Source organism: Humulus lupulus, chromosome 8 (genome assembly GCF_963169125.1).
Source record: "Humulus lupulus chromosome 8, drHumLupu1.1, whole genome shotgun sequence".
Lineage (NCBI taxonomy): Eukaryota > Viridiplantae > Streptophyta > Magnoliopsida > Rosales > Cannabaceae > Humulus > Humulus lupulus.
This window is the reverse complement of record NC_084800.1, coordinates 25,946,896-25,973,564: the sequence shown is the minus strand read 5'-3', so window position 1 is coordinate 25,973,564 and position 26,669 is coordinate 25,946,896. Positions and strand designations below refer to the sequence as shown.

The following is a 26,669-nucleotide window of genomic DNA, read 5'->3' as shown; positions in this document are numbered from 1 at the left end:
TATATGACGTCATATACCACGAGCAGGAGCTTGGGGGGCAGATGTACGCCCTGGTTTTCCCACGGGCTGATTAGAAGGTCGAGCCTCGGACTAATCAAGGTTAGTCCGAGAACTTCCCCAGGTCAGAGATTTTGTTTTCCAGGTCGTGGCTCATTTAGCTCGAGGTATCCTCAAGACCTCGCCAATGCTGCCCAAGGTTGGGGAAAGGAGTCCTTAAGGCCTAAGGTTGGGTCGGTAAAGCAGCTCGTTGTGCGAGCTGATGCTCGTGGATATCTGATCCTTTGTAAAGTCAACACACGCAAGATAAACGTGCCTATATCTGACATCACGTGTCCGATGTCTCCCTGACTTTCCGGGCACGCATCAGGAACATGCGCATTCAGACACCCACGGCTGGGTTGGGCCGTGCGACCCATTATCTCCTTACATACTGATTAGACCACACTGATGTGTCAGGTTTAGGAATTAATCATAAATGTTACAGAGTTGATATGACCAATGGTAAGGTCACGTGATGACCTCCCTACCAACTTCCAGGTGCCTTCTCCTATAAATATGGGGACCCTAGGAGTTGATAGGGGTTGGAAAAAATAGTCTCTGAAGAGCCATATACTTTGTAAACCAAATACCCAGAATACATCAATAATATTGACTAGTAGAGTAGAAGAATTTTCAACCTTTGAACCACTTAAAAAACGTGTCTTGAGTCACATAATTCATTCTCTAAGATTTCATATCTGTGACGGTTCTATTTTCAGCACTAATCCCTTTCTCTTCTTCTCTTAATTACCTGTTGGCGAAGAACCGCGTCAACAATTATATATACAGCGTCTCCAATCCATAGTCTTGTGGTCATCGAATGGTCTAGATAGTCATAAAATTGTCTAAAATACTTATAGAAAAGTACGTAATGTGGTCTATTTATTATACTAGTGTAATATGAACAATTATTTGGTCACGATGGAAATTGATGAGGCAAGATCTCTAATATTAGTTCAGAAATTATAAGTTTTGAGGGTCAAAAACAGCAGATCAGAACAACAAATCCAACACTGACTTGTTTGTTAGTACAAACCTAAAATATTACTAAAAACAAAGACTAAATTTGCATTGTACTTCTCTTCCCATCATCTTCTTCTGCTGCCACCAATTTTAGCTCCCACAATCGGTCCATCAAGCCCTGCCACTGAAATTTCATCTCATGGATAGTAAACAACACATTACACACTAATGGTTTTATGAAACTACAATAAGAAAATTGGTCAAACTCATAGAATTGATAACCAAATTAATGGTTAGGTATTTTACTCAGCTTAGTACACAACTTCACTTTAAGTAATATAACTACTGACCTCGACATTCACCATGCTACTGCTCTCTTGCGCTTTAGTTTTTTCATATTCATTAGTGAAAAAGCAATAACTTCCTTGAGTGTGGCTTTTCTTCCTTCTTTGAAATTCCAAAGTTCAGGAACAGTGTATCTTCCGCTTGGATTATACTCATTCATTTCTTTTAAGGCTGTAACAACGGTTGCATGTATCTCTTCTCCCCACTCATCCTTGAGATTTCTTAGGTTCTCATCTTCCTCGTCTATAATTTCCTGCATCATATAGTAGTACTAACAATTACACAAAACCAACTTGAGGGTGGCTTTCAAGGAAAAGGATACAAATACGAAACCACCACAACCTCCTCCCACCTTCCCAGATAACTCAAACATAAGGAATGTCCACTACATTTGCCACAAAGTCATCCCCACTCAACAACAGTGATGAATAAAACAAAAGAACTGAAAAGAAAGAAACAAGTCCATGCAAAGAAAGAAACAAATCCATGCAAAGAGTCGCAGACTAATGCACACCAAGAAGTAACTAGATGCTTGCTCTCAATAAGCTTCAACATGCATAGTTGAAACGTACAAGTTAGCCAAAGCAAGTACCTCAGGATTCCCATTACTAGTCACCACCTTGAATGGATGCCAACTTGGATTTTTCAGTTTTTCTTGCCACAAGGAGCATTGGGTGGAGGCCTGCACCTGAGCTTCGTCCAGAGAAAATCGTTGCTTGCAAATGTCAAGGAAGGGCTTCTGATCGATATCTCCCATTCTTTTTATTCCAATGTTACTACGACCAGTTAATAGATCAGGCAACCCCTAAGAAAAAAGTAGTCTTATTTAGCATATGAGGTATATATCTATGTCAGAGATCGTTAAAAATACAAAAAACAATTTCAGAAGCATGAACACAGTTACTCAATAAACAACTGATCATAAAACTCTCTACTAATCTCCTAAGAAGCATGGTTGTCAATTTGCACTCTAATAACTCCATATAGCATCAAAATCCATTAACAAATATAATGTAATTTGGCTGATTACGAGAATCTGCTATACCTATATTTTTTTTCTTCTGTACAACGCACCTAAATATTATAAACACTGGTATAATAAATAATGATCTAGTGAATCAACTATCTAGGGCCCAAATAAAATATATTAGAAAACAACGTACCTCAATTAATGCCTTGCGAGCTTCTTGTAACTCATCATTGGTCTCACGCTCCTTAGTCAAAAGAGTTTGATTTAAAGATTCTAAATCGTCCAGATTATCAACTTTTTCCTGTAATTCATCGTTCATTTCTTTCATCTTCTTCTGAACTGACTCATCATCTTCATTTCCTAGATGCTTCATCACCTCTAACTTCCCCTTTAACTCTTCAATTTCCATTTCCAACTTCTGCTTAGCATCCAGCTGCTTTTCTAACTGAAGTATTTTATTCAAGGCTTCTTGTTTCTCCCTCTGAAAGAGTTCAATTTAACTATTATGTGTGATGGTACGGATATAAAAAAAACTAATGCAATTTTAGGGAGTATGTACGCATCATACCTTTTGCTCTTCAACCAGCCTATAGACATTTTCATCAGCCTTTTTCTGCTCCATTGAAGCTAACTCAAGTGAACTATTTTTCAGGTCATTCTACAGGAGAAATTGAAATAAATCAGTTCTTAGCATCTGTCTATCATCACAGATAACAAAATCATTACGTTCCTTTTGATGTTACATTCAATTAGGTATGGTAGAAAAACAAAAGACAGACTTATAACTAGATGGCTACTAAAGTAAAAATAATAAGACTGGTAAAAATGTGAAATATGCCACCTTCTTTTTTTCCTCGTCAAGTTTTTCCCTTTCGCGTTCAGTTAATGCTTCACGTTTGTTTATTTCTTTGCTCCAGGAGTCAAGTTTCTTTTTCTTCATCTCTAAGTCAAAACTCAATTTTTCTTTTTCTTCTATAACTCTTCTGACATGCTCACGTGCACTCCGCTGCATCTTCCTTGTTTCTGATCAAGTACAAAAAGTTCAGTATTTCTAATTGAAGCTCAATGAAACCTTCAATTATAAAAACTATTGCCACACATTGCATATGGACATATAGAATGATATATTCAATAGCTAGGTGAGATGATGCAAATTTAGAACATACCTGGTCAGGTGATTTGTTAAATAGTTAGATGGCATTATGCAAAGATTCCTTAATAGAAATATGGACGACAAGTATAGGTTTAGTTGCAAGATCCAAGCATGATATATAAAAAAACATGTACAGTTTTATACTGTAATAAAGACAACAATTATATGTGTAATAACATTTAAAACAAGATATGTGAATACCACATAGCTATAGACATTCAGGTAGACACATGCAAGTATAGAACAAAGACAGGAATAAACCTTCAACGAAAGCTTGGTGTAGCTTATCTTTATCTTCAAGTATCCTGCTTAAAGACATTGTTTTTTCATTGTACTTATACTGCAGTTCATCCAGATCCTCGTTTGTCATATCAATTTTATTAGCTAGGTCTGCCACAACATTGATCCTGTTCTGAGTTGCTTCATTGACAATCGCAGATATAGTAGTCAGCTTTCCTTTCTTGCGAAGGTATTCCCCTATTTGCCCTTCAGAATTGTAATCACCTGCACGAGCACACCAGCCATAGATATTTGCACCACGGCACATTTCAGGTGCATTTATCCAATGCTTTTTGCTGAAACCATCCTTTTCAAACTTTTTTTCAAATTCAGAGGCGCTCATGAAACCATTCCAGTCGCCATCGAACTCTATAATGACCTCTGCAGTTGGGTCCTTTCCATTCCAAAATGTTTGAACTTTGGAAGGTTTATATTTGGCAAACTTTGCCAGCCAATGATCAGAATCCGGAAATGTTAGTTCACCCTTACCCTCACTGACAATGTTAACAACAATGCCAGTCCAAGGCCACACATATAGTTCAACTTCTTCAGTATGTTGTGGAACTGGCCTTGGGATAACAAGCTGCTGGGTATGATCTGGCTCCTTTGCTAGTTCAGCTTGCAAATAGTTTGCCAAAGCAAGGTGGTTTGCCTTCTGTTTTGCACTTCTATTAGCTGAACCCTTGGCAACTCCTGAGGCATGCTGTAGAAGGTCTTTAAACTTGTAGTCTTGCTTCTTCTTCCCAGCGCAAAAGGGGCACCTGAGAGTACCATTCGGACCTTTGACTTTATACTTTCCTGCCCTCAATTCCACATATGGTTTGTCAGAATAGTCATTAATTTCTGATTCACTAATATCAGATTCGTCGTCCGAGCTGTAGTCCATCTGATTTGGATATGATACAGAGAAAAGAATGCACTCATTTTAGCAATCTCACACAGAAGACAAAAATTAAAGCACCAAGTAGCAAATTACATAAAAATCCACAATACATTTTAATCAGGATATACATAGACACACACACACACCATCATCTCCAGGAAATGGCATCACCACACAGAACACCACAAGGCTGCTTTTAGGGATTATATGTATGCTTTACCACAAGGTTTCAGATACATACATGTGGTTGTTAGACTATGAAAATACTACAGGGGCTTATTAGTAATTTATAAGTAGTGTAAAAGCCTATAAATATGTGATTGTGTAGCTATTATGGGGATGGAAATGAGATAGTAGAACTTCGGTTCAATTTGGAGTTTGGCACTGACTCAACTCTCAATGAAAGCACCAATTGATACAACAACTCTCAATGAAAGCACCAATTGATACAACATCAATTGTATCGGGATGCACTCTTCGAGTCAGTGCCAAACTCCAAATTGAACCGAAGTTCTACTATCTCATTTCCATCCCCATAATAGCTACACAATCACATATTTATAGGCTTTTACACTACTTATAAATTACTAATAAGCCCCTGTAGTATTTTCATAGTCTAACAGTGGTTGTGTATACATCATATAATGTCCTAATCATAGCAGGAAATTCATTGAATATCTGGGCAGTTCAGATTAAAGAGTAATGTCAAAACCCACGCAGAGCGTAGGTTTGTAAAACAAGGCATTTGATCAGCGAATCAAAGGTACGCTCAAGTAACGGGCTGATATTTCCTGGGCTTCAGTTTCCAGGGTTTGTAACAAAAATGCAACACAAGTTTCAAATCCATTCAACTTACTAAACCCCATGAAATAAAATGGGTTTATCCCAGCATGAAATTTCCAGCTGATTACAAATTCCAACAACTAGTTTTAGCTTTGCGATTGTTTAGAATCCACGTAATACATCATCGTTTACATCCCAAATAAAATTAGCGAAAAGACAAGCTAAATGCAGTGAAAATTTATGCACAGAGAGATACAAAAAATACATATACATAAGTTCAGAAAACTTAAGCGATCACAAAATACTTCCATGATTACCGTAGTATCGCTTAAATTACAGAGAAAATAAAACTTACAGTGGGAGAGAGAGAGTGACTGATTATTGGTATTTTTCGGGGTTGTAGGAAGAAGACGGACACGGAATTTTGCTGTATAGGGAGAGCAATTATCATCTGTATTGTGGTTTTATACCTGGGACAGGTGTCAATATATAATTGGTTAAAGAAGAGAATTAGATCAATATTGTAGGGCTCCTAAAGTTAGTAATGTAGTCTTGGGTGCAATTGAGTATTTTCGAAAGCAAAATGCAGGCGTAGCAGGGAGCGGTATGCAACAAATTTGACACGTGGTATTATTGTAGTGTTATTGGTTAGGCACATAATCGCGACCGTCAATTTTTTTAAGTTGGGTAATAAATTAATAATTATGTAAAAAGAAATTATTAAAAACACTCAAAAAAATTTAACAATCATTTAATCACTGTAAAAATCAGTAGGATTATATATGTATTTATTTTAAGAGATTTTTACAAAAGCAAAAAAAATACATATGTAAAACAGAGGAAATTAAAATATGAGATTTTGAATAGATTATACAAAAATATAGTTATTTAAAAAAGAAAAGTTAATCTATTGATTTTTATAAGAATTTGTACTTTTATAAGTTTATTTTCTTATATTTTTATATAATAATTAGTTTATGTCATAGTTTTACTTTTAATCAAGTTTTATTTGATAGGGTATATTTGTAATCTAATTATTATTGTTTTAGCTTATTTGTTTTTTTATATTATTTTTATATAACTGATTTTATATTAAATTTTCTTTGGCTATTTTAGAAAAAAAAATTCTTCTTTATTATTATTTTTTATTCATTGTAAACATTTTTTATTAAATTGTATGTTTCTTATTTCAAATTCAGCTGAGGTTTGAGAGAGATAATAGAGTGGAATATTAATTTTACAATAGTACTCATGTTTGATTGATGTATTTTGATTTAAAATTTAACTTTTATATTTAATTACCTAGTAAATGTGTTTCTCATTTATACATTTTTCTTTAATAAATTTTCCCATAAAAATTAACAAAAGTATAATTTTCATATTTTTACACAATATTAATATAAAAATCATATTTTTTAAAAATTCCCATCAAAATATAACAAAAATACAACTAATCTTTTTTTTCTTTCTTTTCGCTATTGCTGCTCGACTACATGCGTCGGATTACGAGAACCATCGACGATCTTAACCTTGAAAGCTCGTCATCAGGTATTCTACCATTTATTATTACTCAACTTGACAACGTTCACATTGATTGGCATAATATAAATTTTTTATTCATTAAAACTAATTCATAGATGTGGAAAAAACAAGTAGGCAATAAACTAGAAAATAGAGAATACACAGATTTCACGTGGAAATCCTTTCGTATTAAAAATCACAAGGAAAGAAGATAAAATTTATTATGTCAAAATAAAAAGTACAAAATAGGAGTATAGCATATAGAAATTATAATAAATAACTCAAAATAATGGACATGAAAAAAACTAATGTCCTCATTTTTTAAATTATAGAGAAATGATTATTTTACATTGTTAATTACCTAAATTGTAATTCTTTATAATTTAGTTATTTATTCAGAAGTGTATGACTTTAATATAGTGATATATGTATGTTAGTTTTGTTTAATTAGTTTTTATTTTAAAGTTATATTGATTTTTTAAAAAAATTTATGAGTTGTTGGTATATTATTTTTCAACTAGTGTATATATTTTTTGTGATATGCTATATCATTTTTTTTTATGATATTTAGCTTCTATCTTATTATACATAATACTAGTATATAATTTTGTATCATGGTATATACATTTTAATGATAGTATATAATTTTGTTAGCATAATAAATATATTTTTGAGTAATAATTTTGTAAGTTTTGTTAGTATATTATTTTTCAACTCAGTATATGTATTTTGTAGTATGATATATTATTCAACAATCCATAAAAACGAATTTTTTTTAAATAACTTTAAAATAAAAACTAACTAAACGAAACTAATATACATATACCATAATATTAAAATATTTATAATAAAATAGTAATTTGCTAAATGACATATTTGGTAATATGTAATATTAAAAATGTGGTTATACTATTTACTACAAAATTAAAACATGGACATTTACTTGCTTTCACACACCATTAAGGGTCATTTTGTGTAATGCCTCACGTCGCTATGGCTACTTCTTGGAATGATGACTGTCTCTACAAACCAACACGAGTCTTTCCAGTGTGTTTTGTCCTCACTCGCACGCTTTCTGCGAAAACTTCACAGGATGTCACCCATCTTGAGATTACTCCAGGTCAAGCACGCTTAACTTTGGAGTTCTCAAGAGATGGGCTATCGAAAAGAAGATGCATCTTGTTGGCATAGGTAGTACCCATCAATCCATTTAAGTCATCTTCAACTGTGTAGTCCCAGACCTACACAGTCTTAGAATCATCACACTTTACCTTCCCCAAGCGGTGTGGGATTGCACAGCTTTTACCCGGTCTTTCCCCTTACGGATCACGGGATTCTGACCGTCACAATCACCCCCCCTTACGGGCCCGACGTCCTCGTCGGCCACACTTCCGTCTGGGCTACCGAAAAGAAGATGCATCTTGTTGGCATAGGTAGTACCCATCAATCCATTTAAGTCATCTTCAACTGTGTAGTCTCAAACCTACACAGTCTTAGAATCATCACACTTGACCTTCCCTAAGCGGTGTGGGATTGCACAGCTTTTACCCGGTCTTTCCCCTTACGGATCACGGGATTCTGACTGTCACAATCACCCCCCCTAACGGGCCCGACGTCCTCGTCGGCCACACTTTCGGCTGGGTCAAGGCTCTGATACCATTTGTAACGCCCTGCGTCACTATGACTGCTTATTGGAATGACGACTGGCCCTACAAACCAACACGAGTCTTTCCAGCGTGCTTCCGGCTGGGTCAAGGCTCTGATACCATTTGTAACGCCCCACGTCACTATGGCTGCTTCTTGGAATGACGACTGGCCCTACAAACCAACACGAGTCTTTCCAGCGTGCTTTGTCCTCACTCACACGCTTCCTGTGACAACTTTCCAAGAGGTCACCCATCTTGAGATTACTCCAGGTCAAGCACGCTTAACTTTGGAGTTCTCAAGAGATGGGCTACCGAAAAGAAAATGCATCTTGTTGGCATAGGTAGTACTCATCAATTCATTTAAGTCATCTTCAACTGTGTAATCTCATACCTACACAGTCTTAGAATCATCACACTTGACCTTTCCCAGGCGATGTGGGATTGCACAACTTTTACCCGGTCTTTCCTCTTACAGATCACGGGATTCTGACTGTCACATTTTGCACCAAGCCTCTATTACAATATATGACCTTACTAAGGATGATATTTTTTCCCACTAGGACGGGGCCTTGTGGGGACCCGCCCTTAATGGGGCAGGGATTCCCCGCCTAAACGGGGATGAGGACAATTTTCAAACCCCGAATGTTAAACGGGGCAGAGACGAGGATAAAACTCCCCGCCTTGACGAGCCCTGTTTAATTTATTTATTGATTTTATTTAGTTTACATGTGTTTTTTATCTGATTTTATAGCATATTAGTAACTTTTTTAATATTTTTTATTTTATTTTTGACATATATTAATACTTTGTGTGATTAATATATTGTAATATATATATTAATTTTAGGTACTCTAACTTTCTTTATTTTAGTTTTAAATAAATTGGTATCCACAAGGATTCCCCGCCCCACCCCCGACGGGGAATATGCGGGGATGGGGATTAAAATGGTCAATGGGGATGGGGCGGGGGGAGCACCTCCCCGCCAATTACCCTCCCTGTTTTCATCCCTAGACCTTACATATTTGTTTTACCATACAACTATTATAAACAAATGATAATAATGATTAGAGCTGTAAATACGGGCCCGAGTTTCTAGCACAGCACGAAACCAGCACGAGCCCGAAAGGTACGAGCACGACACGACACGAAAAAATATGGGCTTGGGCCAGGCACGACACGAATAGAAAATTGGCACGACACGGGCCTGCGCACGGCATGACACGACAAGCCCGAAGGCACGACACGAAAGCACGAACAAACTAGCCCGAAAGCACGACACGATAAAAAGCCCGATATTTTGACATTAATAATGATAATAAATTTTTATTTGTCAATTATCTATAAATTAAAATAATAATAAAAGTTTATTATTTTTCTCAATTTATATTTTTATAATTATATTAATTTATTTTAAGATTTGTGAGTGAAAATTTTTAGTATTTATTATTAGGTATTTTAATTCTAATAATTATCTTTGATATAATTTTGTGCAAAGTATTGTTAAAAAGTATATAAAAATATCTAAAACTACAATTTAAATGAAGAAATGTATTTGGATTGGTGGTGAGTCCATTAATTGTTAAAGAGGAGGTAGAGGGTTCAATTGTCGGCCCGGCCCAGCACGAATTGAATACGGGCCCGGCCCGGCCCGAATTATTCGGAGGCACAAAAAATGTGGGCCGGGGCGCCCACATTTATAGCTCTTTAATGATACACTTTTTTTTTTCTATTTTTATTATTAGTGCAAAAATAAGTCAATCATGGTAGAAAATCACTTAAGTTTGGTACCCCGTATTGTATTTTATTTTTTTATTTTTTTTGATCAAGAAGAAAAAAGCTTCACTAATCACAAGCAAACTTTACAAACAACACCAGCACAAAGAGCAACAGGCTGCTCTTTTACAAACCAGCAAGAAGGGCACCTAAGTCATAAGTCTATTATAGAAAATTACATCCTGGACACTATTCTTGTTCCTTTTCACATTCAGAATTTTAAATTGCACCACTTTTTTTACACTCTCAACAATGTTTCCAGCCAACAACGAGCTACCTTCATGTAAGCACCTGTTCCTGTTGAACCAAATGCCATAAACAGTGGCAACAGCTATTGCCACTACAATGCCATCAACCAATCCCTGTTGTTTAAGGTTCATCCAATGAATCCAGTTGGTGAATTTAGTTGGCCAGGCTTTGAACCCAATCCAACTATAAATCCTGGCAGTAACGAGCTGAGACAGAGGACAATCAAAAAATAAATGATCATGAGATTCCTGCACCATCTCACAAACATGGCACAACAAAGAGGGAATGTTCATATTGATTCGAGCTAAAAGATCTCGAGTAAGCAGATGACCATTCACTGTCTGCCAAAGCATGAATCTATGCTTGGGTAAGATGAGTTTGTTCCACACATTCTGATGGTACAAGACTCTATTTTGGGCCAAAAGACTGTTATAAAGCTTAGTTGAACGAAAATTTCCAGGAGTACCTGCTGCTTTTATGTACTCTTTTTTGAACACTTTCCTCATATTACAGAGCTTCCTCCAATACCAACTCGAATCCTGCTGAATTTGGTAGTCCCAGAAGTCTGTTTCTTTTAAGTAAACAGCGTTTATCCATTTAACCCACAACAGGTCCTGCTTACTTGTTAAAGCCCACAAGTATCTAGCCAGAGTTGCCTTGTTCCAGTCTGTGCCTTTCCTGAATCCAACACCACCATAGGCTTTAGGAAGACACACCATGTCCCAGCTAGCAAAGTGAAGACTAGACCTGTTTCCATTGGATCCCCACAAGAACAGTCTACAAAGGTGTTCAACTTCCTTTGTAACACTTTGAGGAAGAATAAAAATACTCATCTAGTAATTTCTTAGACCAAGTAAAACTGAATGAATCAGCTGCACTCTACCTGCAAAAGAAAGGTGCCTGGAAGCCCAAGTGTGCAGGTTGAGTTTAATTTTCCTGATGATAACTTCACAATCAGTATTCCTCCACTTGGTGGGCCTCATAGGAACTCCAAAATACTTAAGAGGGAAGCTACCCTCTTCAAAATGAATGTTGCTCAGAATACTAGCCTTGACTTCCTTGGAGACACCTCCAAAATGAATCTGGGATTTATCCACATTAGCATGCAGGCCAGACATGGAGCTAAACTCATCCAAAGCTGTTTTTAGAACTGAAGTTGCTTCTTTAGTCCCTTTGCAGAAGAGAATCAAATCATCAGCAAAGCAAAGATTAATGATTTGAAGCTTTTTGCATTGGGGGTGAAACTTGAAATCAGCATTCCTGGAAGCATGTTTGAGATGTCTAGTGAGGAACTCCATAACTAAAACAAACAACAAAGGGTAAATTGGATCCCCTTGTCTTATCCCTTTCATCCCTTTGAAAGAACCCTGAATTCTTCCATTCATAGACAGAGAATAGGAAGTGTTTCGCAGACAAGTCATAATCCAGAAAATAAATCTTGAAGGAAAGCAAAGAGCTTTCAGCAGATCCTCCAAAAAAAGCCAATCAACAGTATCATAGGCTTTACTTAAGTCGATCTTAATAGCACACTCGGAGTGGCATTCTTACGACCATAATGATTGATGAGATCCTGGAAGATCATTATGTTATGAGCTATGGATCTGTTTTGGATGAAGGCCCCTTGATTTTGATTCACAACAATAGGCAGAGCTGAAGCCAATCTGAGACAGAGAAGCTTGGAAATGCATTTGTATATAGTGGTACAACATGCAATTGGTCGATAGTCCATTGCTTTGCTGGGATTCTTCTTCTTTGGGATGAGGGAAATAGAAGTAGCATGCAACTCTGTTGGACATTGACCAGTATCAAAGAAGTGCCAAATAGCCTTACAGACTTCTTGACCTATCTCAGGCCAAAGAGCTTTAAAAAAGCTAGAACCATAACCATCAGGGCCAGGGCTCTTATGACTAGGAATACTGAACATTGCCTTCTTAATTTCCTTGCTAGAGAAAGGCTTAAGTAAAGCAAGTTGATTCTCCAAATTAAGTTTAGCTCCATAACTAACACTTTCCATATTGATACTGGAAATGGCTGAGCTATTACTCCCCATAAAGCTCTTAGAATGATGCAAGAAATGATCAACTACATCTGTGTAGTTATCCACAATAACCCCCTGATCATTGATAAAGCTAGCAATACAATTTTCCTCCCTTCTTTTCTTTATACTAGCATGAAAATAAAAGGAATTTTCATCTCCATACTTGAGCCAATTAAGTTTACTCTTTTGAACAAGGAAGCTATGATACATCTTAGCTTGTTGATAAAAGAGGATACCAGCATTTTTTCCAGCTTGCTGTAATTGAATGTTCGAAGGCTGTTGTTGGCACTTAGTTTTAGCTTCCTGAAAAAGAGTCCTGGCTTTTTGATAATTCTGAACCACATCTCCAAACAAATTGGAGTTAAACTTCCTTAAAACATGCTTCAGACGCAGCAGCTTCACAAAAAAACTTTTGAGACCCCTGTGATGAGTATGCTTCCCCCAATTATCAAGCACGATCCCCCTGAATTGAGGATGGCTGATCCAGAAGTTGAAAAAACGAAAAGGCTTGATACCCGACTCCTTGATCTGCACTGCCTTAATCAAACAGGAACAGTGATCTGAAGTGGTCTCCCACTGAAAAAAAGCTTGGGATTCTGGAAAGGTATCCAACCAATCCTCATTCTTAAGGATATGGTCAATTCGAGAATAAACTCGGGCAGAGCCATCCTGGTTGTTAGTCCAGGTGTAGAAGGATCCAGAGCTTCTTAACTTATTAGCCAACCCAAGTGCTAGCCACTTATTGGAATCTTCCAACTCTGCATGGGTAACCAACTGACCACCTTCTCTGTCATTAGCATTGAAAGGGGCATTAAAATCTCCAACTAGGAGCCAAGGCTTCACATGGAATTGCAGCTTAGATAAACCCTGCCAAAGCACTTTCCTTTGCTCCATCGAGTTATGACCATACACAAAAGTGATACAAAATCCTTCCTATTGCCCTGCAAATTTAGCATAGTAGTGCACATACTGCTCATTCTCCTCACTGACAATAACCTGCACATTAGCTTTCTTCCAGATAATAAGAATTATGCCTTCTGTAATAGTACTAGAGTAATAATTCCAGCTAACAAACTTCTTATTCATCATATCAGCCACTTTATTCCCTTTCATTTTAGTTTCTAGTAAAGCACAAAGATCCACATTTTTTATTCTACAACAATCAAGAACAGTATCCTGTTTATTCACACTATTTAAACCCCTAATATTCCAACTAAGAATATTGCAACAATTCATAGTTAAAAAGTAGGGGCCTTGCAAACCTTCTCCTTTTCAGGTTCTTGAAGAACCGCAAAAGCATTCTGAGCCTTCTTGACAATTACAGGGCCTTCTGTATCATAGCGTCGAGGTTTAAGGCCTTGCCTTTTGGGTCTTTTCGGAGTTTTCCATTTCTAAGGGTCAGCTTTCTCGATTTTCTGATGTTGTTCCTTCTCTGTACAAGACGAAACATCAGTAACTATACCAGAATTCCCAGCAGTAGTAACAACAGGCTATGCTACGTTATGCTCTTGGGGTTTTGTCTCTACTCCAGGAACCTCCTTTGAAACTTCTTTAGGAATCACCTCCTTGGCATTAGGAATCACCTCCGTAGCTTTAGGAATCACCCCCTGATCTGTTGAAGTCTCCTTCTTTTTAACAGGGTTCTTATCTATTTTTCGACAATCCACCATACTATTGCCAAAGCCATTACAATTCTTACATTTAACTGGTAGCCATTCATAGTCCACACCCTGTTCTATTAATCTTCCATTCTCATCAATGAAATGAATCAAACACGGAGGCTGGTCTGTGATTTCCATTTCAACTAAAATCCGAGTGAATTGAATACAAGATCTCTCCTTGGTGAACTTATCCACCATGATTGGTTTGCCTATAGTGCTAACCAAGGCACTTAGGCATTTACTCCCCCAATATTGGAGACCTAAGTCATGGAGCCTAATCCACAGAGGAACAGATCGAACAAGTCTCACCACATCCAAATCTGTCGACCAAGGTCGCACAATGACAGGTTTTCTGTCAAATTGAATGACTCCAGATTCCAAAACTTGACCCCGGGATGCATCATCATAGAACTTGACGATTGTGTAACCAGCCGTCATTCGAACTATTTGAGCAATTCCCAAATGACCCCAAATACGCTTAACAAAACCCTCAAACACAGCAAATGGTGGGTTAGCACCCAACACCATACAAACTACTGCAGAACTCCAATTCACAGTGTGTATTTTCACCTCCTCAACATCAATCTGAGCAATTTTCTTCCCGTCTTGAAACAGAGGTTCAGTGTAAGTAAGCTTAGCAGGAGAATAGGAGATGTTACCTGAGGTGAACTTTTGCCATTTTTGTTTCCCAGAAGCTTGAAACTCCTCATGTTCCATTTCCTTAGTCCAGCTCAGAGTCGCTTTCGATTCCAGCAGTTTCGGAGTCGAATCGTGCCCTATTCCCTCATTCTTGGAATCATTCGCAATCAAATCCCCTGAGGAGATCGCATCAGCTATCAATTCCTCGACCGCTTCATGGAAGCATTTCGATTCCAGATCGTCAACGCCCTCTGATTCTTAAATCGGAGAAGGAGAAGGAGCAGCAATGGAAACTGGCTTTCAGACCAGTCTTTTCTTCTTCGCCATGGGAGAAGGAGAGAATAGTCACGCACGCGTTTTGATGTCGATTTTTTTATTTGTATTGTATTGTATTTTATTTTAATGAAGTGTGTTTATAGTATATTTTTATATAGTAATATGTTTGGTATTGACTTTTACTAAAATACTATATATTTATATATAAATATAAGTCAATACCAAATATAGTACTATATAAATATATGCTATAAAATACAATTTATTATAATACAATATTACATAATAAGACACGTCAAACACCAAAATGTAGTTGCTTAATGTAAACCAAAAATCAATCCTTACCATAAATAAAATATTCCTCATTACTGTTTTGCTATAACCCAATTAACAACACACAACATTGCTCATTAATGCATTTGAAATTACTAAGCAATACAAAATTGTGGCTGCCAAAAAATCATATATTATGATGACTCAAAATTGTCTACCAATTGTAACATAAACCAACAGGTTTATATTACACTATCGACCACTACTTGCAACATAAAATAATAGGTTTATATTATTAACAATTGATTAACAATTTAAATATATTTGTTAATAATTATGAAACATATATTTAACTAATTAATTTATATTTGATGTAAGCAAATACGGTCAGATTAAATATCACATTTAAAAAAAAACTTATAGGTTTATTCAAATAAAAGAAATAGAATAGTATTTCAATAAATTAACATGTTTATTTATATTTCAGAAAAGCTTACAAATAAGAAGACTGGTCTAAAAACTTTATAGTTTATTTAATAACGATATAAAACAAACAGTTTATAAGAATCTATTTCAAAACAAAAAAGATATAAACTTATTACTTATCGTATAAACGAAATTCTATTGCACACTCATCTCGATAACCTGAAATGAAGGGATGGGAAGAGTGGGAGAGGGAGAAAAAGATGAATTTTATTTATCTTTTTTATTTTATAATATCCCTTATTTTAATAAAAATGGAGTAATAATAGCGAGAAGTTAAAAATTGAAGATTTTAATAAAACAATTGAGGAAGACGTGGGTATTATATAAAAACTAAATATAAATTTTGAATAAATTGACCTTCAAATTTAAATTAGACATAAGTTTTAAATTTTTCACAAAATGTAACCAATTTAATGTAAATAAAACATATAAATGCACTAAAGAATATAAATAGAAAAAATTACCTTAATAGTGTAATAAGAATTTATTTTCTAGTAAAAAGTGTGACTTTCCCTTTTTTTTTTTTCAATATTTGTTTTACTGTAAAATGTCGCACCACAAGCTTCTCGGCCAACTAGAATTCAAATCACAAATACAACAATAACTTAAATAATATTCAAAATAATCATTTCATTAAATTCAAATTCTATTACATGATAACACAGCAATTTTTTATCATTTGAAAGTGCTTCATAATAATCTCATTTTTGTTAATCAAGTAGGATACTTATCAAACCAAATGGATTAAATTATGTTTGATATTTGTCCAATTTTTTTGAATGGAAATTCATGGTTTTGTGGTTGATAAGGAATCTTTTGCATACCAATAATTTTCTTGAATGGAAAGACATGTTTTTGTGATTGATCACAAGGTTATTTATCATAATCGGGCTAATTTTTAGGTTGAAGAAGAAGAAGAAAGTTTGGGTTTTGTTGTAAATTTTTAGTTCAGAATAGATTTAATTTTGGTTGATTTTGTTTTAATTAGTGATTTGCTTTTTTATTGGTTTTAATTAGTTAATTAGTAATTTGTAATTTTATGTATTTTTTAAAATTTTATTATATACAATTTAATTTATTAATTAAAAAATATGAAGGTATTTTGGTCATATTAAAAAATTATTTTACCAAAATTGAGTTTAAAGTATCATTTTGTTCTATTTTACAAAACATAGAGTCTGTTTACAAAACATAGGAACCGATCAAGTATTCGAACAAAATACAAGAGTCAAACTGGTATTTTTCCAAATAACTATAAGAATATGGAGATGTTAATCAAAATCCTATATATTTATACAAATGGAAAGTAACAACAAATAAAGTGATATAAATTAATATTTTTTAATAATATGATTTTTGAGTTTGGGTCAAGGATTCCTACTGAAACACATTACATTACACCGTGATGTTTAATTGAGAGTAATAAAAATAAAGTAACATGAGAATGAAAAAAGAAATAGGAATATAATAAAATTTAATATATTCCATTTTATATTGAAGTGACATTTATTTCAATTTTTAGATAAAATAGTCATTCCATCAAAATGGTGGAAAAATCATTTGGCTGGAATTTCATTCAATTTCATTCCAATACTTTAAAAAATAACCAAACAAAATAATTGAATGAAAATTGATATTTCCATTCCATTACTCCCAACCAAATATCACTTACATTATGTTGGTTTATTAGAGTTGACATGGGAATGGAATCATAAATCCAGTTCCTTTGTTTGCTTTGGTGTTTTAGCTCTAGGAATAGGTTTCCAATGGAATTCAAACACCATTATTAAATGGGCATCCATTGCAGATAAATATTAAAAATAAAAGTAAAATGACTATTTTACACAATCTTTTTCTATACAAATTAGGAATTAAAACTCTATTTACTAGGGAAATCTACAAAAATGCACTAAAAGTTAAAAAAATATGAAAAATATGGTGCATTGCAAAAATATAGAATTTTTGGATAAAAACACATGGAGTGGCTTTTAAATCGTAAATAAAAGCGGTAAAATACAATTTTTTGTGATCAACGTTCACAAACTTGTAAATATTAGTTACTTGTTTGTAAATAATATTTACAAAAATCAGTTTTAGAATTGTATTTTTTTTGTACATAAAACTTACGAACAAATTCGTAACTAATTTTTTATTTTTGTAACAATAATTTACAAATCTAGTTTCATAACTAGGAAAGATATTTTTGTAACTAACATTTACAAAAATAATTTATAGTTAATAAATCGTAACCAAAATTTACATAAAAATATTATACTTTTTCATATGTTATAATATTGTACCAAAAAATTACAGGAACTATCAAATTTATATTATATAACTTAAAAATATAAATTTAAGATATTCATTATTTATAAAATATTTTATTATATATATACATATATATATTTATATAAAAATGCAGTTACAGAGTAATGAATTACAATAATTTTGTAAACAAATTTTACATTTTTGTAACAACAGTTTGCGAAACTAATTTTACAATCAAAAAATTTATTTTTGTAACTAACATTTACATAAATATTTATAAATTTGTTTAACATGATTGTTACAAAAATTTACAAAACTAATTTTTTAACTTTAAAATATATTTTTGCAACAAAATTTTGACTAGATTAAGATTTAACTAGCTATGATTTTCAAAACAATATAATATTTTTTATCACTATCTCTCCTACTACTATTAATATATGTTACAAAAGTTTATGAATGTATATATAATAAAATTGAAATATCATTTATATCAACTTAAATAAAATACGACTGTAAACAAATTAATTAGAAAAAATAATATTAATGGAGAGCAAAAAAAAGTGAAAAAGCCCATATTTAATTAGAATTTTTGTGTATGGTATTACATCAATAAAATAAGAAAAGTAGAATAGCACATTTATAGTTAATAGTAGAGAAAATATATTAAGGTAGTGTAAATTCACCGTATTTTGGTAATTAGTTTATATTACTATATAAATCAAACTTATTTTTAATTACTTTGAAGGATGTAATTTTTTCTATTTACTATTGCTTCATATTATTTTAATTTATCATAAATTAATTTAAATTATCTAAAATAATTGTATTATTTTATTTAGAATTTAAATTATAAATTTCTATCTAAATTACTCAAATTTTGAATATTTTAAAAAATAAGTATAAATAGAATAAGTGGGACATTTTTGTCCATTTATCATTTATTTCATTCATTTCTCACACCAAACTAAACAAAATAATTATGATTCAAATGTTCATTCCAACAATAAACCAAACATTGCAATCAATTCTCGTTAACATTTTTATTTCATTCTATTACCATTCTCATTATCATTTCATTCTATTCCACTAAACCAAACGACGCCTAATAGTTTAATAAAACTTCAAAACACATAGCCAGCCAAACACATTAAATTGTTAAATGGGTTATCCTTTGGTTCCCCCAAACAAATACTTTACATAACTTTAAATTAATATAATTAGTTATAAGTACAGGCCTTGATCTTTACTATGCTCTCTTACGCTTACGTTTTTTCACAAACTCATGAGAGAAAAAGCAATGACTTCTTTAAGCATGGCTTTTCTTCTTCGAAATTCTAAAGTTGGGGAATAGTAAATCTTCCACTTAGATTATACTCGTTAATTTCTTTCAAGGCAGTCACAACTATCCCATTTTTATATCTTCTTATTCCTCCTTGAGATTTCTTAGGTTCTCATCTTCCTCGTCTATAATTTCCTGCAAACCAAAGGAAGTTCTTCAGGGTGGCTTTCGAGGAAAAAGATAGAAATATGAAACGTTATGTCCACTACTTTTGCCACAAAGTCATCCCATCAACAATCTTGATGATAAAACAAACAAACTAAGGTAGTGTTTGGTTTATAGGAATCTATTGGAATGGAATGGAAAGGGAAAATTTTCCTATGTTTGGTTAACTTTTTTCACAATAAAATCACTTTTCTATTGCAATTGTCTTTCAACCATCCATAAGAATTGAGATTCCATTAAAAAATGAATGGAATTGTCATTCAAATGTAAAATGTGTTTTATCTTTTTTGGTGCATCAATTTTTTTTTTTTAAATTTTCAATGCATCATGTTTTGTTGTTACTTTGTTTTAAAAAAATATTGTTATTACTTTTTTTTTAAATGTGCAGTACTAATGATATTTTATTGTACTTTTATTCAAATATATATATATATCTTAATAAGATTTAAAATAAAATTAGGTTTTACAAATTTTTTTAATAAAATAAAAAATTTGATTAAGTACTAATGATATTTTATTGTACTTGGTTTAACAAAATATCTATATTTATGTATAAAATATATTATTTATTTGTTTAATTTATATACAAGGGTAAAATAAACATTTAAAAATAATGATAATTTGATTAAAAATATCATATATAAGAGTAGAGTAAAAATATTTTGGTCAAAATAATGTAAATTTCATCTCATTCCATTCCATTTCATATTATACAAAATATAATAATATTTATTCAATTACTATTCCAAAGTCTCTACCAAACAAAAAAATTAAAATTCCATTTCATTACCATTACCATTACCATTACTATTCAATTTTTATTTTACAACCAAACACCACCTTAGTTTTGCACCAAATACAATATAGTACTAATATAATTCAATTCTAACTAATAGTCTAGTTGTCCAATCTTAACTAAGTTGATATTTGGTTGGGGGAATAGAAAATAATCAATTTTAATTTTTTATTTTGTTTGATTGTATTTTAGAGTATTGAAATGTCATTCTAATGGAATAATTTTTACACGATTTTAGTGGAATGACTATCAATTTTTTTTATTCATATCAATTTTTATTCTATTACATTCCTATTCATTTTCTCATTTTCATTCATATCTTTCTATTTTTATTACCTCCAATCAAATCACCTAATAGTCTAGTTTAGTCCAATCCAATCCAATCCTTCATACCATACGGTCTAAAAATAAATAAAAGTTCTAGCAGCTGAATAAGCTTCGACATATCAATGCATCAAACTTCAAACATGCATAGTTGAAATATAAAAGTTAATCAAAGGAAACCTCAAGATTCCCATTACTAGTCACCACCTTGAATAGATGCCATACAGATTGAGATAGTTGGAAGGAAGCTGTCGAGGAAACAACTGAGTGGATTGAGAGGAATCATTTGGCTGAAGTTGATGAGTTTGAGGACAAGTTGAAGGAATTGGATCTTCACTCCCCTCCAACTATCTCGATCTATTGCCCCCTCTTGATGCCGACCGGTACCCGAAAGCTGCCTCGCTTCTTCAGATCAAAGGGTTCCCTACTCTTCTTCCATTTACCAATGGGACCACTCTCGTGGATTTTCTGCGTAACCGGTTCTTAACTTTGTTGACTTGTAATTAAGTTGTGTTTTGTCTCATGATTTGAAGACTCTTTTGTTAATGGTGGAATAATCATAATAATGATTGGCTTGTTTTTTTTTGTATTTGGAAAAGTCAAAATGAATAAACACTAGAAATGTGCACTTAATTTATTAAGATATATAAAAGTTTAAATTCTATTTCAGTGATTAAATTTACTAAGCCTAAATAAAATTCAAAATATAAAGCATAATTGTTTAGAAATATTTTTAGCCATTGAAATCAGAAACATAAGAATACAGAGATGTTAATCAACATACTATATATTTATACAAATGAAAGCATATAGTAATTATTGCAAAGTAAAAACAGAAAAAGCTAGTATTAAGATGGTGAAATAATAATAATAATTAGTGCTGAGCATAAAATTCGAAAAATCGAAAATCTCGAGTACACTGACTTTTCAAACACCGAAAAAACCAAAACTAATTAAACCGAACACCAAAAAAACTGTTATCGGTGTAAACTGCCACTATTCGGTCGATTTAAAAAATTCATGTGAAACGACTAGTTTGAACCGAAATCGACCGAAATTATAAATATATGTAGGTTAACCAACCAAACCGCGGTCCAAAACAGTCGATTTTTTTCTGTAATTGGTTTGGTCGGTCAGTTTTTGGATCGTACCAATTCGGACCAAAAACTGAATTCTGAATTTAATAATATAAAAAAACCGCCCAAACCGACCTATGCTCAGCACTAATAATAATAAAAACTTAAAAATCAAAATTTGAGAATCTATGTATGTTAGGTCTTTTTTAATAGTATGATTTTCCAGTTAGGACAAGGATTCCAGTTTAAACACGACACTATTAGTTTAATGAAACTTCAAAACTTATAGCTAGTCAAACACATTAAATTAGTAAATGGGTTATCCTATGGTTCCCCCAAACAAACACTTGCATTACTTAAATTATTTATAACTACAGGCCTTGACCTTTACCGTGCTCTCTTTCGCTTAAGTTTTTTCATATTCACGAGGGAGAAAGCAACAACTTCTTTAAGGGTGGCTTTTCTTCCTTCTTTGAAATTCCAAAGTTCAGGAATAGTATATCTTCCACTTGGATTATACTCATTCATTTCTTTCAAGGCTGTAACAACTGTCCCATATATCTCTGCTCCCCACTCCTCCTTGAGATTTCTTAGGTTCTCATCATCGTCGTCTGTAATTTCCTGCAAGCCCAAGGAAGTTCTTCAGGGTGGCTTTCAAGGAAAAAAATAGAAATATGAAACCTTGTTATGTTCACTACAACAACTGTGATGATAAAACAAAAGGACTGATGAGAACAAGTTCATGCAAAGAGTCGCAGACTAATGCACATCGAGAAGTAACTAGTTGCTTGCTCTCAATAAGCTTCAGCAAGCATAGTTGATACATACAAGTTAATAGCCAAAGCAAGTACCTCATGATTCTCATTACTAGTCACCACCTTGAATGGATGCCAACTTGGATTTTTCAATTTTTCTTGCCACAAGGAGCAAAGGGTGGAGGCCTGCACTTGCGCTTCCTCGAATGGAAATCGTTGCTTGCAAATGTCGAAGAAAGGCTTTTGATCAAGATCTCCCATTCTTTTTATCCCGATGTTACTTCGACCAGTCAACAACTCAGGCAATCCCTATGAAAAAAATAGTCTTGTTTAGCATATGAGGTGTATATCTATGTCAGAAGTCGTTATAAAAACACACACAAAAAAAACAATGTTGGCCGCATGAACACAGTTAGTTAATAAAAAACATCATAAAACTCTCTACTAATATCCTAGGAAGCATAGCTGTCAATTCGCACTCCAATAATTTTATATAGCTTCAATATGCATTAAGAAATGTAATGTAGTTTGGCTGACCATAAAAATCTGCTCTACCTATTTGATTTTCTTCTGCATAATGCACCCTGATATTATAAATACTTGTGTATTTAAAATAAAGATATAGTGAATAAAATTTCTAGCACCCAAATAAAATATATTTACCCTCACAAAAAAATATATATATATATTGACAAAAAAAATTATGTACCTCAAGTAATGCTTTGCGAGCTTCTTGTAACTCATCATTGGTCTCACGCTCTTTTGTCAAAAGAGTTTGATTTAAAGATTCCAAATCATCCAAATCATCCACTTTTTCCTGTAATTCATCATTCATTTCTTTCATCTTCTTCTGAACCGATTCATCATCTTCATTTTCTAGATGCTTCATCACCTTTAACTTCCCTCTCAACTCTTCAATTTCCATTTCCAATCTCTGCTTAGCCTCCAAATCCCTTTCTAACTGAAGTATTTTATTCAATGCTTCCTCTTTCTCCCTCTGAAAGAGTTCAATTTAACTCTTATGAGTGAGGGTACAGAAATAGTATTACAATGATTACATTCTAGAAAGTATGTACGCATCATACCTTCTGCTCTTCAACCAGCCTACAGACATTCTCATCAGCCCTTTTTTCCTCCATTGAAGCCAACTCGAGTGATTTGTTTTTCAGGTTATTCTACAGAAGAAAATGAAATAAATTAGTTATGAGCATCTATCATCACAAAATATTACTAAGCTCAGAGAAAGAGAATCAACTAGATGGCCACTAAAGTAAAAAGATAGACTGGTAAAAACAATATGATATGCCACCTTCTTTTTCTCCTCCTCAAGTCTTTCCCTTTCAAATTCAGTTAATGCTTCGCGTTTGTTTATTTCCTTGCTCCAAGAATCAAGTTCCTTTTTCTTTCTTTCCAAGTCATTACTCATTTTCTCTTTTTCATCCATAAATCTTTGGAATTGATCACGTGCAGCATCCTGCAACTTCTTTCTTTCTGATCAAGCACAAAATGTTATGTATTAATATTGTCTCACAGGATATATTTCAAGATTATATTTTAACGTCAGCTAAGCTCAGTTAAACCTTAAATTAGGAAAACTATTATCAATTTCTATTTTAGCATGCCACATACTGCATATGGTCATATAGAATGACATCTTCAGTAGCTGGTTAAATAGCTAGATGATGTTATGCAAATGTACCAAACATGATACATAGAAAACATATGTCACAGTTTTATCCCCTAAAAAAGGACATCAGAACCCAATAAACAAAAATATGTGAACATCACATTGCTATAGACATTCAGATAGACACATGCAAGCATGGAAAAAGAGACAAGATTAAACCTTCATCAAAATCTTGCTCAGCCTTCTTCATCTCATCAATTACCCTACTTAAAGACATGGTTGTTTCATTGTACTTGTATTCTAGTTCAGCCAGGTCCTCAGTTACCATATCATTTTCATTACTAAGGTGTGCCAGAACATTCATTTTATTCTGAGTTGCTTCACTGACAATGTCAGAAACAGTTTTCAGCTTTCCATTCTTCCGAAGGTACTCCCCTATTGGCCCCTCAGAATTATAATCATCTGCACGAGCACACCAGCCGAAGATATTTAAGCCACAATGCATTCCTGATGCATTTATCCAATGTCTTTTACTAAAACCATTCTTCTCAAACATTTTTTCAAATTCATTCATGTTCTTATAACCAGTCCAGTCGTCATTGAACCCTATAATAACCTCAGCAGTAGGGTTCTTCCCATTCCAAAAAGTTTGAGCTTTAGAAGGTCTATATGTGGCAAACTTTGCCAACCAATAATTGGAATCAGGGAAGGTACCCTTACCCTTCTTGACAATGTTAACAATAATGCCAGTCCATGGCCATACATACTGTTCAGCTTCTTTATCGTGTTGTTGAGCTGGCCTTGGGATAACAAGTTGCTGGATATGATCTACTTCATTTGCTAGTTCATCCTGTAAATAATTTGTCAAGGCAAGGTGGTTTGCCTTTTGTTTTGCACTTCTATTAGCTGAACCTTTGGAAACTCCCGAGGCATGCTGTAGAAGATCTTTAAACTTGTAGTTTTGCTTCTTCTTCCCAGCACAAAAGGGGCACCTAAGAGTACCATTCGGACCCTTTACTTTGTACATTCCTGCCCTCAATTGCTTATATTGTTTGTCAGCATAATCATTGATTTCCGATTCACTAATATCAGACTCGTCATCCGACTTGTAGTCCATCTGACTTGTACATGAAATAGAGTAAAAGAATGCACTCGTTGTAATCAGTAAATGAAATAAAGCAAACCTCAACTTTCAGCAAGACATTAATATGATTCAGCAATTTCACCCAAAAGACAAAAATTATAACAACTGACCTCCAAATAAAACAAATATCCAAAAAACAGTCAAAATGATGATGGACATAGAGTGACATGCAGCATCTTCCCAGTAAATGACACAATGTATAACACCACAAGGTTACTTTTAGGGATCAGATGTGTATGTTCTTTCACAAGGTTTCGGATATATATGTGTGTGCGTTTATAAAATAAGTAGGAGGCATGTGTGTCTCAATTTAATTACACCGCTCAAAGAAGATAAAAATGGTTAAATATTAAATGATAACAATGAAAAGTGTTCGGTTGTTCTATTTTAAAAAACAAAAAAGAGAGTAGAAGAAGAGGAAGTTGGCCTTTTAAGCCAAAATGAGTCCTCTAATATTCAACTGAGAATTTCCAGGGTGAATATATTGTATTAAAGACAAACTATTCAATAAAGAACATACTAAAATCAAGCCACAGATTTTGTGTACATATATACAAAGTACAAAACAGAGTATAATTTTTTGTCGATACAAATAAATATAATGCCCGTGTGCAAGTAATAATCTCATGATTTACCTTGCTCAAATCAACTATATCCTCATCAAAAGATAAGTTCATGTACAACAAAAGAATGAGTTCCTTTGAAGCCGAAAAAAAACCAAACAACAAAAGCAAAATAATATTCATTATTAATTCTCTATAGTTCTAAAGTAAATTATTAATTGAACGTATCCCATTCTCATCAACAGATTTACTTGCCCTAGCCGTAGCAGGAAATTCATTCAACATCTGGACGTGGGTTTGTGGAAAAAAAGAAAAAGAAAAAAAAGCCTTCGCTCAGCGAATCAAAGTTATGCCCAATCAACATCTTCAGTTTGAGTGCTTGTAACAAAAATGCAACACTAGTTTCAGACCCTCTATAAACCATGTGAATAAAAATAGGTTTTTTTTTCCATAACACTCGGTCATCAACTGACTTAGGTCAAAATACAATTTTTAGCTATGAGAATCTTTAAATTCCTCTCGATCATCATCATTTACATTCCAAATCAAAATTTCCAAAAAAAATCAACTTTTAGGAATTGAAAATATATGCTAAACAATAAAGAAAATATACATATATATATATAAATACA

The 26,669-nt window shown here is 33.4% G+C and overlaps 2 protein-coding genes across 3 annotated transcripts; both read right to left on the bottom strand.

Annotated features, from left to right (window-relative positions):
- Positions 1-967: 967 nt before the first annotated feature.
- Positions 968-5,911, bottom strand: LOC133796463 (factor of DNA methylation 1). 2 transcript variants are annotated; one of them, XM_062233987.1, is made up of 8 exons: positions 5,771-5,911; positions 3,732-4,635; positions 3,159-3,340; positions 2,886-2,975; positions 2,511-2,798; positions 1,940-2,152; positions 1,353-1,600; positions 968-1,186 (listed from the first exon to the last, which is right to left on the bottom strand). In XM_062233987.1, the coding sequence occupies exons 1-7, from the start codon at positions 5,864-5,866 to the stop codon at positions 1,361-1,363; spliced, it is 2,013 nt and encodes a 670-aa protein (XP_062089971.1). In that variant the 5' UTR covers positions 5,867-5,911; the 3' UTR covers positions 968-1,186; positions 1,353-1,360. The 2 variants fall into 2 exon arrangements, with proteins under 2 accessions (XP_062089971.1, XP_062089972.1); XM_062233988.1 differs by having other exon boundaries at positions 968-1,180.
- Positions 5,912-22,170: 16,259 nt separating this feature from the next.
- LOC133796462 (factor of DNA methylation 1-like) lies at positions 22,171-25,550 on the bottom strand. Its single transcript, XM_062233986.1, has 6 exons — positions 24,550-25,550; positions 24,013-24,194; positions 23,789-23,878; positions 23,413-23,700; positions 22,800-23,012; positions 22,171-22,569 (listed from the first exon to the last, which is right to left on the bottom strand). Exons 1-6 carry the CDS (start codon positions 25,445-25,447, stop codon positions 22,336-22,338), a joined length of 1,905 nt encoding a protein of 634 aa, XP_062089970.1. The 5' UTR covers positions 25,448-25,550; the 3' UTR covers positions 22,171-22,335.
- Positions 25,551-26,669: the final 1,119 nt, after the last annotated feature.

What these genes read in the sequence shown, in the direction of transcription:
- LOC133796462 (XM_062233986.1), bottom strand. Translation starts at nt 25,447, where the DNA reads ATGGACTACAAGTCGGATGACGAGTCTGATATTAGTGAATCGGAAATC. An exon ending in GGCTGGTTGAAGAGCAGAAG is followed by an intron (nt 23,701 to 23,788) that starts GTATGATGCGTA and finishes GAACTCTTTCAG; the next exon opens with AGGGAGAAAGAGGAAGCATT. An exon ending in CTAGTAATGAGAATCATGAG is followed by an intron (nt 22,570 to 22,799) that starts GTACTTGCTTTG and finishes TTGGGCTTGCAG; the next exon opens with GAAATTACAGACGACGATGA.
- LOC133796463 (XM_062233987.1), bottom strand. Translation starts at nt 5,866, where the DNA reads ATGATAATTGCTCTCCCTATACAGCAAAATTCCGTGTCCGTCTTCTTC. An exon ending in GTCACTCTCTCTCTCCCACT is followed by an intron (nt 4,636 to 5,770) that starts GTAAGTTTTATT and finishes TATCCAAATCAG; the next exon opens with ATGGACTACAGCTCGGACGA. An exon ending in CTAGTAATGGGAATCCTGAG is followed by an intron (nt 1,601 to 1,939) that starts GTACTTGCTTTG and finishes TATATGATGCAG; the next exon opens with GAAATTATAGACGAGGAAGA.